Here is a 13485-nt window from a genome sequence, read left to right on the forward strand (position 1 = left end):
TTCTAGAATTCTAACTGAATTATTCGTATAACCGGCGTTACTATGACTCGACGCGATCGATCTGTCATCGTCGAGCGTCCTCTTTTTCCTTTTCGCATCATCGCTCTCGTCGACTCGGCATGTCTCGGAATCCTGCGAGCGCTCGATATCGTACATCTTTACGATCAAAGAGATCGCGCAATACTGTTCGTAAACGTTTCGTATCCTTAGCTCTATACACTATGCGAAAACTTCCGTGCCTCTTCCTCCTCCCTCTCTTCTTCTAAATCGTCCTCGCTCGAAAATACGTTCCTCATCTGAGCGAGTGTTTTCAAAAGAGCGCGCAATTGCTCTAACAATCCGTCCTTTGGACACACGATACCAAAAATCTCTAAATCAAATTTACCGGCCATGGTTACACTTCTGATAAATTCGTTATATTTGAAGAACTGTCGTTTAACAAAAAAGTACAGATTATCGTCGATGTATCGAACGGCGGACGTTACAGCGGGTGGAATCCCAGGAAATATTGTGTGCAACGAATTATGCCTGACGGCTATCATCGAGCAATCGTCGATCTCTGCCACGATCTCGTCGTTGTAAATCGCGAACGTTTGTCCCGCGTTAATATTAATCACAGCATTAATTTTCGCATTAGGAAGAAGATTCATATCTTTCAATTTCCTCGGCCAACCCGATACTAGCTCAAAACTCGGATATTCTATCATATTCTATCATATAAATCGTATCGTCAACAAACAATACGAGTTGGCCCGAGGGTCGTCGATACGCACCCGCCAAACGCGTAAAATTATCGGGAAGAAAACGCAGATAGTCAGTAACAACGACCTGCCGTAAGATTTTCTGTTTAGATCGACCGACCATAAATAATGTCGATACGCCACATACATTCTATTTTCTAATACCAACACTGCATCGCGTCGCAACGCGCACAGATCCGCGGAATTCCTCGTATCGCGCGTTGCAATCGTGGTCGTCGTAACTGGTCCCGCAATTTCGCTCTTATTTCTTAAACCGTATAAATTCTGAATGGCGAGAAAATCCGCCTCGCTTAATCGCACGGGAAAGGTCTTAGAGGGAACAACAGCGTACATTATCGCATTTTTTAGAGGACTGTGATGTAATCTTAATGCGTGACCGATCTCGTGCGTCAACGTATGCAACAGATGAATCGTATCGTCAGGATTAACAGTTAACTCGATGTGCCACTTCTCTGCGCTATCCACGTGCACCTCTGACACTTCTGACGATGGTAAAAAAGCGTGAGCTAACACGTTTCCTGGTCCGTCCAGCAACGACGGACATATTCGGCTACCTTTATGCCGAGGATCTACAAACGTGTGAAAACCTTTCCGAAACAATATATCGGGATTCATCGAATCGCGCTCGAACGTCAGCGACGAATTCGCAGTCCACATCTCAAACGCGACTTCGGTGACTCGTAGAACGCTCTCGCTCGCCAGATGAAAGTTCCAAGTGAGATGCGTCTTCGCCCATTTCCTCGGAGAATTATCCAAGTCATTCAATATATCTTTGACGCCGCATCGCGGTTTACGCATCTGTTCCAATGTAGCTTCGTTAAGAACACCATCACCAGGTATACGGTAATACTCCTGAAAAAGCGCAATCGCGGCAGAGCCAACGTCGCGTTATCTGATATCGTTTGTACGTTATCGCCGTTCAGATATCTGTAAGTTTGCAAAAACCGAATCGCCTCCTCGTCGCTATTGGCGACGGAGTCGCGAATCGCCGCGATAACGGCTATCGCGCACGCGATCACGGCGATTCCACGAGTGGGCGTCATTGCGCGAGACAGAAGTCAAATCGACACTGCGCGTCGCCGATCGAAATACGCGCGAACCGTTCGATCGATGTTGCCATCGGTCGCGAGAGGGCGAAGACCGACGCGATGAATCGATCCGAGTCGCGAATCAGAAATTAAAATCGCTTTAATTTCTATTCTCTATCGCGTGAGATTATTCTCGTCGAACGAATCCAAATATAAGTAGCGCGATCTCGCTAAAGATCCCATACGCAATATCATTAACAATACAAAATAGAGAACAAAAGTACACAATAGAGAACAAAAATAAAAGCATGACAATGATAAAACAGCAATAGAATAAAGAACAAAATAAAGAACGACGAAATAAACAATAGACTGACTAATCTTCTATCACCGTTGCGATCAGACTTCCCGTAGTCACGCGTAGCGAGCGCGAAAATGACGCCTCGCACAACATTCACATTCCTAATGAAATATTATCTTCTTATTAATTATATAATTATTAATTATATAATATAATCTTCTTATATCTTCTTATTACTCCTACGATAATTTTCTTCTCGCGCGACTTCACTCTCGTCTCTCTCTCTCATACGTTCTCGGAACGAGAAAAAACTTCGGCATCATATTTGCGCACACTTTTACACATATATTCGTGTACATATTCTTATACATATATTCGTGTATATTGTTATACATATATTCGTGTATATTCTTATACATATATTCATGTATTTTCTTATACATATATTCGTGTATGTTTTTATACATATATTCAATTAATAATTAGTATACATATATTCATGTATATTCTTATACGTATATTTAATTTAGTAATTAGTATACATATGAATATATTCTTTTACATAGAAATATTTTACATAGAAATTAGTACATTTTTTTTTACATATACTCTTCGCCACAATCAATACCCCCTGACGATAATTCGCGCGAGCGTCATAGCGATTCACACTCGCGACATTCCTACTCGCTGTCGCACTCGACGCTTCTCGCTTTCCCGCGCACTTCGGGTACTTTCCTCAGATCATCGGCGACTCGATCTATCAACTGTCGCATCAACTGCTTCTTCCGATCTGACACGGAGTTCAAAAATTGAACTCTCAATTTCGCATACTTCCACCAGTTGCGTCTCTTCTTCTTAACTATATCCTTGACATTGTACACGTACATTCGAACCAACTCGCAATCGATCCCTTTCTCGCCCGGAGATCTCGCTTCGAGCTGTCGTCCATCCTTCAACTTCGTCACATACTGAACGAATCGATCAGCCTCCTCCTTATCTCCAGATAGAGACGCGAACAACGCGTCTAAACCACTGCCACGACTCTCATCATTCCCTTTCGTCGTTTTCAAACGCGCCAGACATTCCCAGTAATCTCGTATCCAATTCGAAGAAGCCTCCTTCGTTATCTCGATCTCCATGAGCGACACACGCTCGTCCGGCGTCGCGGAACTCTCGACCAAGCGAACCATACTGTCCCCAGAACAGTACGAGTTCCATGGACCCTTTTGACATCAGTAACGATACGTATAGCGTTCCTCATACGCTCAGCCTCGCGTATACGCGCGATTGGCTCCGTTCCTCGATGAAGCGCCAGATGTTTAGACAAAAACGCCATCATTAGCCGCAAATTACACGATGTCGAATGCATAGACGTCCACATCGCGCGCATCAACTCGAGCGAGTCGACTGCATCGCTCTCGACCTCCGCCGATATCTCATTCTCCTCTTCCCGCTCGATCGTAGGCCGTTTCCCATTGTCATCGCTTGTTTCTCCCGTTCCACTATCTCGCGTTCCATCTCTCTCGAGAACTCGAGCGAATCGTTTAAGAGCGATATTATCTCCGGATCCTTCAACTGATTCTCCAAAACATTAAACTGACTCTCCGAAACATTAGACTGACTCTCCATCTCGCAAACTAACAATATATCGTCGACACTCCTAGTTAAATACTCTCTAAAGTGACGTAAAAAACACGTCAAACCACAAACAGAACGCGCTAAGCCCCGCGGAAAACGCTCGGACGCGAGACGCGCCTAATCGCGACGTGCGAGACGCGCCTAATCGCGATGTTATGGAAAACAGACACGACTAAGGCGACGCGACAAACCGCAACATCCTGTCAACAACGCGAGTCGCCTCGATGACGCGACTAATCACGACGTTATGGAAAACAAACACGACTAAGGCGACGCGACAAACCGCAACATCCTATCAAGAACGCGAGTCGCCTCGATGACGCGCCTAATCGCGACGTTATGGAAAACAGACGCCTAAGGCGACGCGACAAATCGCGAAAACAGGACGCGCTAGACCCGCGAAAAACGCTAGAGCGGCACCCCGCGAAAAACGCTAGAGCGGCGCCCCGCGAAAAACTCTAGAGCGGCGTCGAGGACGCGTCCAAGGCTACGCGAAAAACGCTAGACTGCGCGGAAAACGCTAGACCGCGCGGAAAATGCTAGGGCGGCGTCGGTGACGCGTCCGGGGTTACCTAGCGGGAAACGCTAGGGCGGCACCGAGAACGCGCCCGAAACAAGAGGCGCGGGCGGCGTCGAGAACGCGCTCGAAAAAAACACTAGGGCGGCGTCGAGAACAGGGGAACCGACCCGGTGAAACCCCGCGACCTTACCGACCGAGAGGGATAAACCTGTCTCGACGACCGCCAGAGGGATCCACCTTCTCTCCCGGATACGAACCCTCTGAGGAAAGAAAATCATCTTACCGACTCAAGAGGGGGCCCTATGTCCCCTGGGGATTCTACGACCCCCCTCTCTCCCTCACCTCCCTCACATGCCTGAGGGGCATAGGGCCCCCCTTGTTCACCTACTAACAAATATTATAAATACTTTTTTTAATAAATATATGTATTTGTAAAAAAATTTTTTTATTCAAATAATTACATCACATTTCGAATGTATTATATCACATATTATTATAATAAAGAAAAACAATGTTTATCTTTACTTATATTGTATGTACTTTCTATGTTTCTTTGGTTTATGTATATGTATGTATCATCTATAGCACCAATTATTTTTATTTTGTCAGATGTCTATATGAATCAGATATTAAAACTCTTAATATACGTCCACATGCTTAGTTTTGAGACTATACGTATAACAATATAAAGTAAAATTGCACGTATAATTTAAAAAAAAAAATACAGCTTATGTAAACACACAAATAAAACTTCATCTTATTTTTATCTTTAAAGTATGCATAATATAAACATAGATCGATAATACTAAAATAAAGAACATAAAAATTTGTAAAAAAAAAACAAAAAACCAAATATAGAACTCTTGCGTAAGATTAATAATTATAATTTATAAAATAACACAATATAGGAACTCTAATTTACACTTTCAGTCTTATTTAAATAATTTAGTTCAACGTTATTCTTTTCGTAATGTTTCTTGTATTAAGTTTTTGATATATCCTTCAATAAGTTCATTTTTTCTTTATGTTGTGCATTTCTTTTTTCTGCATGAAGTTTCTTGTACTCTAATAACATATGTTTTGATGTAACACGTTGTATTTTATCTATAAGTATATTAATATGTAAATTAAAAAATTAATTTATTAATTCAATTTAAAATTAAAGTGCTTGCTACAACAGTGAGCCAATCTACATTTTCAGTAAAAATGGAGAAAATAAATCTTTAGTTAATCACTTTAACTTTAGAGTTTATTTTCTTCGTTTCTATAAAATGTGATTTAATTCACCGTTGCAGCATGCTCTTCAATTAAATTTTTTTATTACACAAAAACTTACACAAAAACTTTATATTATTAATCTTAAATGCTATTTTTATTATATGAAATTTTAATTGTAATTTTATTTTAATAAAACTTTAATATTAAATAAAAAAAAGCATTTGAGATTAATAATAATAAGTAAATAGTTTTGTATAAATGTTCGGATATAGGTACATTTCCAGTCGCTAGGACGTTTTCCTTAACTATGATACATGTTTCAATTAAAAGTATATATACTTTTATTTTTCCTTACAGGACCTAATAATTTTACAGGCTGATCATTTGAATCAGATGAGGTGGTTGATATCGGTTCAGTTCATGATTTTGTACCATATAGTTCCATCCATAGCCTGTAAATATATAATATCTATCTGTATATTATGTATCTGTATATACATTAATCATTGTATATTAAATTACGTCTCACTATGATTCTGTTAACACAATAATCTTTGTGCTCAGATCTTTACAGTACATGCTAACATACATTAAAATATTCCCATGTTTTTCTAGAGTTCCTGGATTTATATTATGATCTTTTGTGATCTTTTATTTGTTTATAGGTTCTTTTTAATGTCTGGAACTTCGTACAACATTTCTTTGCGGAGATATTGTAATCTTTTTTTTGCCATTGCTTTTGCTACTCGTTTCCAATATAAATGTTGTTTCATCTTTCCCGAGATAAACAATTCTTCATATTCTTTATATAAGCTTATTAACAGTAAAATTTCCTTTTTATTCCATATATGACATCTGTAATATAAAACATAATAAATACATATAAATACGTAATATATTTTAAAAATAATGTTTAGTATTGATAAATTGTACGTGCATGCATTCATGCATGTACAATCACGTACGCTTCATAATATAACATACAGAATTAATGCTTTTTTTTATATTACATAATATGTAAATAATATGTAATATAAAAAAAAGTATATTCTGTATATTAATAAAGCGTACATGATTGTGCATGCACGAATGCACGCATGTACAATTTATCAATACTAAATATTATTTTTAAAATATATCAAATTTATATCATCATCAAAACCATTATTAATAAATACCTTCATTGGTATCATATTTTGTTTCTTCGTTATTGTCCGATATATTTGACACAGAATTTGTTGTACGTGTACTTGGCGTATCTATTGATGGAATTATTCGATACATATATAAAAGATTATATTTCATACAATATAATCTTACTATAATATATCATACTATAATATAAAAATTGTAATATGTACAACAAATTATTATACGTACCAGAATCGGATATATTTTCTTTTGCATATTTTAATAATGCAGAAGCAAAGTTTATAAAATGTATGTAACAAAACTTTATAAAAAATAAATATTCTTTATTGATACATAAAGCATAATTAATTACATCTTAATTAAATAAGACCAATAAAAAATTAATAAGATCACTATTAATAAGGTTTACTACTACTGAAGTTATAACACAATGTTTACATAAATAATCAATTTTTCAATATGATGTTAGGTATATTTCATGATATATAGATTTTACTTACCATTTCCTACTTTATGTGCGTCTTCTGTATTTAAATATAAACTATATATTTTGTTGGTTTCCGCATCTAACAAATCCACTTTTTCCGTTTTGTTCGACGCCATATTGCACCGTAACTACCTCACCTCGAGAGCTGCAGTAGTCGCAGTGACAATATGGCTACCATTTATTATGTCATTGGAACTAGATGCCGCAGCACACTGTATGCCAATAACGGAACAATTTTTCAGTACTGCCAGTACTGCCAGTAAAAAGGGAACACAGCCCTTGTCACCACACATGCGTAACAATATGATCTTCGGTATATATTGCAACTGTTCAACGCGCAAATCCCAAATATCAAATAGATGCGATAGCGCGAGATATATTTTTGCTACTGAGCGATTTCGCGCGCCTATAAATAGGCAATCGAAGCCTAGATAACGCAGTGTGAACATGAAATTCGTGCGGCATCCGCAGATGATACACGTCGTGAACTACGACGAGAAAGCGCAAATAAGGGACGAAGTGACGAATCGCAAGTATGGTGAAACCTACCGAGTAGGTTCTATACGCGCGATTATTTGCGGTCCATCGAATTGCGGTAAAACCAACGTTCTCATAAGTTTGCTCGAAAATTCGCACAGTGTACGTTTCGAGAACGTGTACGTGTATTCGAAGTTGTTGCAACAACCAAAATATCGATATCTCAAAACTTTATTGGTATTGGTCGACGAAATTGGCTATTTTACGTTTTTCAACAACAGTGATGTCATTCCACCGAGCGAGGCCCCAATTCGATCTTCGTTTTCGATGACATTGCATGTGATAAGCAAGATATGATGAGAGAGTTCTCGATGGGTCATCATTCGAACATCGACTGCTTCTATCTCTGTCAGATGTATACGAAGATACTTAAACATCTGATACGCGACAATGCGAACCTGCTGATTCTATTTAAACAGAATGGTACCAACTTGAAACATGTTTACAACGATCATGTGAATACTGACATGTCGTATAATGAATTCTGTGCGTTATGCTGCGAATGTTGGCGGCGCGAGTACGGATTCCTAATGATAGACAAAGACAGTCCGTTTGTCAACGGGCTACAGAAAAGAATTTAACACGTTCGCGGTACCATAATGTAATTAGTCGATGTCGATACGTCAACTAGGCAACATGAATAACATCAAAGATCGCGAGAAAACAGCCAAACAGATTGCGAAAACGAGCGATTTGATTCGCAAAAAATATCGTGTTTTGAAAACTGGTAAAATAAATGAAGATGTAGCGTTGGAGAGACGCTTCAAACCCATCGTCGAACCTCTAAAACAGATTGTCGAGGAAACACTATCACATCTAATTAAAAAAAATGCCAATGTTGCAAAGGATATCAGTATTAAGAAAAAAAAGAAACGTGAAAACAGCGATGATGACGATGACGATGGCGATGACGATACTATTACTGTTAACAGAGATTCGTATTGAACGGATGTTGGATGGTTGAAATTATCGCCGCAATCTAAAAAGCGTACAAAACAATTGAATACCGCGTCAAATTCATTCTACATCGTTTGATTCTACATCGATAGAATCATCGAAAGAACTACCGAAAAAACTATCTAAAGAATCACCGAAAATACCGCTATTCGTGCGAAATGAAAATATTTTTGAAACAAAAGAAGATAGTGAATCGTCACTCGAAACAACCATCAAACACAGTGAGTGCCTCACAGAGTCTGCAAACGCATGGAAGTCGTGAGACGCTTCATGGTCAGCTGGGACCATTGGAACGAAAGTACGTGAGCCTTTTTCTCGGTGACGACATAGATAAAGCGATCGATAATGTGTACGATAATGTGTATCTATTTCGACAAAAGTGGTACAATGCTCGGTACAAAAAGTTTGACGTTGACAAAAATGACTCCATAATCATAGACAATGTGAGATACAATGGTACACCAGGATTATACGAATTGATCTTCAAGGGACTTCCCGATGAGGCTATATTTACCGAAGATGACAAACAAACGTATAAAAGTGTACTGTTAACAACGAATGCTCATAGATTACAGCACCCATAATCCCATCATGGGCAACAAGGGATACAAGTACATTAACATTAAGTACATTATCATCGCTCCGTTCGTATATAAAAGAAGCAGTAAAAAGGGGGCAGACATGAATAATATATCATCCACCATGAAGTTAAATGACAACAAGATCGATTACGTGCATTGGGACGATCTCAACGAACTGGTGGATCGATTCCGATTGCTCGACGCTTCGCACCGAACTGGTCACACTGCTCATGACAACGAGATGCTGTCGATCATCGAAGAATTTCGCGAAGCCGGCATTATTATAAATTAAATCGCGTGTCGACGAAACAAATCAGTCGATTGACGTCAGTAAGGAAAAAAAATTTTAATTGTAATATCTTATTTAGACACATTAATATCAAACATCGTCAAAACATGAAATCATCAAAATCCGATGAACGTGAAAAAAATGTTAACTCCATAAGGCGACGACTTGTTGAGGAATTGCACACTCCGGCCAGAAGAAATTTTCTACGAAGACGTGTCATAATTCGGAGATATGACGATTTATGGCAAGCTGATATCATCGAGATGCGCTCATATTCGAGTTTTAACAGAGGTCATCATTACATACTCACCATCATCAATGCGTTGAGCAAGTATGCCTAGGCCGTACCGCTCAAGAGCAAGGTCGAAAGTGAGACGGCTAACGCTATCGCCGAGATAATTCGAGAAAGCGAAAGATGCCCGAAAAGCTTGCAAACGGATATGGGGAAGGAGTTTTACAACGCCGATGTGCAGAAACTCTTGAAAAAACATAGCGTTAATAATTATTCCACGTATTCGATATTGAAGGTATCGATCATCGAACGATTCAATCGCACACTTAAAAACAACATGTGGAGGATGTTTACACTTAATGGTACTTACAAATGGGTCGACGCTGCCGCGTCTTGTCAGATTACAACGCACGCAAACATCGCACTATTGGCATGCGACTCATTGACATAACTCCCGCAATCGCTAAAAAACTCTTGGGCACGGTGGGTACAACGCGATAAAGATCGCAGGTCCGGCAAAATTTTAAATAGGTGATTCGGTATGCGTGAGCAAGTATAAGACAGCTTTCGAAAAAGATTACACGCCAAATTGGTCCACCGAGATGTTTAAGATCACTAAAGTACAGCGTACTAATCCCGTAACCTATCTACTCGAAGATTATCGCGGAGAATTCGTCGCTGGAGCGTTCTACATGAGTTGCATCGCGCGACTCATCCGGACGTGTATCGTGTAGAGAAAGTGCTGCATAGGAAAGGAAACAAAGTTTACGTCAAGTGGCTGGGATTCGATGGGTCATATAATTCTTGGATACACAAAAATAATGTGATTTAATTCATTTATTGTAAACAAATATAAAAATATTTATATAAATGTATACAAAAAATTTTAAATTCATTTATTGTAAAAACAAATTAAAAAATATTTATATAAGGAATATATACAATAAGTCTTATTTTTTCTTCCATTACATTTTCGTAAAAAAACTATACATGATGGTAACTACGATGAAACTTAAGATAATATATAAAATGTATAAAACTATGGGAAATACATACATATGTACATATAAACTACAAGAAATACATACATATGTATATACACACGTACATACATACGTACATATATACGTACATATATACGTACATATTGTTGTAGCCAGATCTACATAATAAAAGTAGTCCGCATGGCAACAAAATTAATCCGCATGAAATCGGAAAAAGTCTTTCAAAAGACGACATAAATGCGTGATCGCCAAAATTGCGATCAGTCTTTCGAAAGACTGCAGAAATGCATCGCGCGAGAACATTGCGAACATTTGCGAAAAGTCTATCAGCAAATTCCTCAATTTGCTGCTCGAACCAGGCGTGATATTGAGCAATCAATATCACGCGATCAATCGACGCAATCGGTCAGAATGCTGATCGGGCATTGACCAGTCTATATAATCGACCATACAAGACAGAGTCAAGAGAGTCAAATACTACGTGTCGTCCGGAATCGGACTTATAATAATCGCACGAGATATTACCGAATCTCGTAGCGAAGTTCCCGCGAGCCGTACTATCAGCATGTCAGGTGACATATTCGATCGTCGGCCGCCAGAGTAACGCGATACGCATCGAGTCACCCGATGACGTTTAACCGTGTGTAAAATATAATCATTAATATATCAAGTATCTGTGCAATTGTGAGAATAAATCAGTTAAAATGAAGAAAGTGTGTGTTAATGAATTCAAGAAGATCTCTATTGAAGATTCTTTTGATCCTGCTCGGAGTCCCAACTCCTTAGGCTTAACGAACCCGACTATCCCTAATATTAACGTCGTAGTCCATCCGGGGTACAACAATATGTACACCGGCAGGAATGGTGTCCTGCGCTCGGCGCGCGGCTGCTACACATACACACGAAGCGCGTACGTTCGTGTCTCCGCGGAGCGCGAAGCAGGGATGCCATTTCATGTACGATTGCAGCACGTAGAGGGGATAGGCTGGCACACACACTATCGCGAGCGCTCGTCCGTGTACGCTCCGCGCTTCGGCCAGCTTCGAGCGGTAGAGAAGGAGTACCGACAACTGCTGTCTTCTTCTTTTTCGAGAAACGCTGTACCGTTGATTTGAAGCTGGCATCTCATGACATGACACGAATTAATCATGCGAGGCGCGATGCCATTGTCGATCATTTTTACACTTTTATACATTTATTTTATGAAGTTAATAACATTACTACAATATATTTTTTTCATACATAAATAAAAATTAAAATTTGTAAATACAAAAATCCATTCTTTGTCAATATATACGCTTTTTATTTGCAAAAAGTAATTATTATATTAAAAAAAAAATTATTGTGGTTTTATAAAGATATTTAGATATAGCTATTAAAAACTGAATAAATATATAAATAAATATATAAATATATAAACAATATATATATATATATATATATATATATATATTATATATATTTATATTATATATATATATATATATATATATATATATATCAATAAATATATAAAATAAATATTAGATATATTATTATATAAAAGGGAGCTGAATATAAAAAGGCTATATAGCTTTTATGATATTAATAAATAATAGATAATAATAAAACTAATAACTGATATGAATATATCAATATCGTAAATATCGCAAAAAGAAATTCAAATTATGTTAACACGGTTATCTTTTCATTATTGTTATTAGTTTTTAAATGTTTAATGCTTCTTTGATAAATTTTTATTAAAAGAAGTATTAATTATTCTTTTTAGTAATAATTAGTAATAATTTTATTTATTTTAGTAATAATTATTCTTTTTAGTAATAATTTTAATAATTTAGTAATAATTTATCAAAGAAGCATTAAACATTTAACAACAAATAACAATAATGAAAAGGTAAGAGTGCTGACATAATCCACTTAAATTTATTTTTATATTTTTTATTTAAAATAATATTTTTTTATAATTATATTTTTTCCCCGGTCTCTTCCTCCTCTATTTCCTTCCGGCCTCTTTCTCTTCTCCGGCCCTCCCTCCAACTATATCTCATTCGACCTCCTCGTTGCAAGGTCCATCTTGCACGGGAACGCTCACCATTATTTCGTCTATAAGGCACTGAAAATAATTAAATGTCAAAATATTAATATGTTTATATATATATATATATATATATATATGTATTATACATGACATATATGTGTGTATTTATATACATATAATTATTTCAATAAATAATACCACTCTCTTGCTGCTGCTGCTGTTGCTGCTGCGGTTGTTGTTTCTGTATAAAAAAAAACTTCTGAAAAATCTAAAAATTACAAATTAACCAGATATAGATCTGGAAATAATTTTATTGGACCATCAATATTATTATGTAGGACACTTAAATATAATAATAATATTCACAAATTTCAAATCTAGCAACCGATTTGAATATAACAGATTTCACAGATAATCATTTTAAAGATTCAATAAAATTATTTATATATCAGTATCTGTTCAAATTTTTATATTTGTCAGCAAAAGCATTCTTTTTCTTACCAGCAAGTTTACCTGCTCCCGCAGCTGTTGCAATTGCAGCTCATGCTGCTCTCTTAATTGCTACATTTGCAGCTCATGCATATTTTCTGCTGCTGTTGCAGCATATCAGCAAATTTTTTCTTTTGCTCTGTAAAATACATAAACTATAATAGTAACTATAATAGTAACATTATTATACTATTGATTATACTATTGATATCAGATAATGATAAAATTTTAATACACGCTTACACACGCAGGC

At 37.2% G+C, this 13485-nt stretch overlaps 1 protein-coding gene across 1 annotated transcript; it reads right to left on the minus strand.

The window, feature by feature from the left end:
* Positions 1-212: 212 nt before the first annotated feature.
* On the minus strand, positions 213-1804 carry LOC148935874 (stromelysin-2-like). The gene is made up of 3 exons (XM_089080558.1): positions 1670-1804; positions 906-1613; positions 213-710 (listed from the first exon to the last, which is right to left on the minus strand). The coding sequence occupies exons 1-3, from the start codon at positions 1802-1804 to the stop codon at positions 213-215; spliced, it is 1341 nt and encodes a 446-aa protein (XP_088936684.1).
* Positions 1805-13485: the final 11681 nt, after the last annotated feature.

Source organism: Pogonomyrmex barbatus, unplaced genomic scaffold, assembly GCF_055798465.1.
Source record: "Pogonomyrmex barbatus isolate J1 unplaced genomic scaffold, ASM5579846v1 scaffold31, whole genome shotgun sequence".
Lineage (NCBI taxonomy): Eukaryota > Metazoa > Arthropoda > Insecta > Hymenoptera > Formicidae > Pogonomyrmex > Pogonomyrmex barbatus.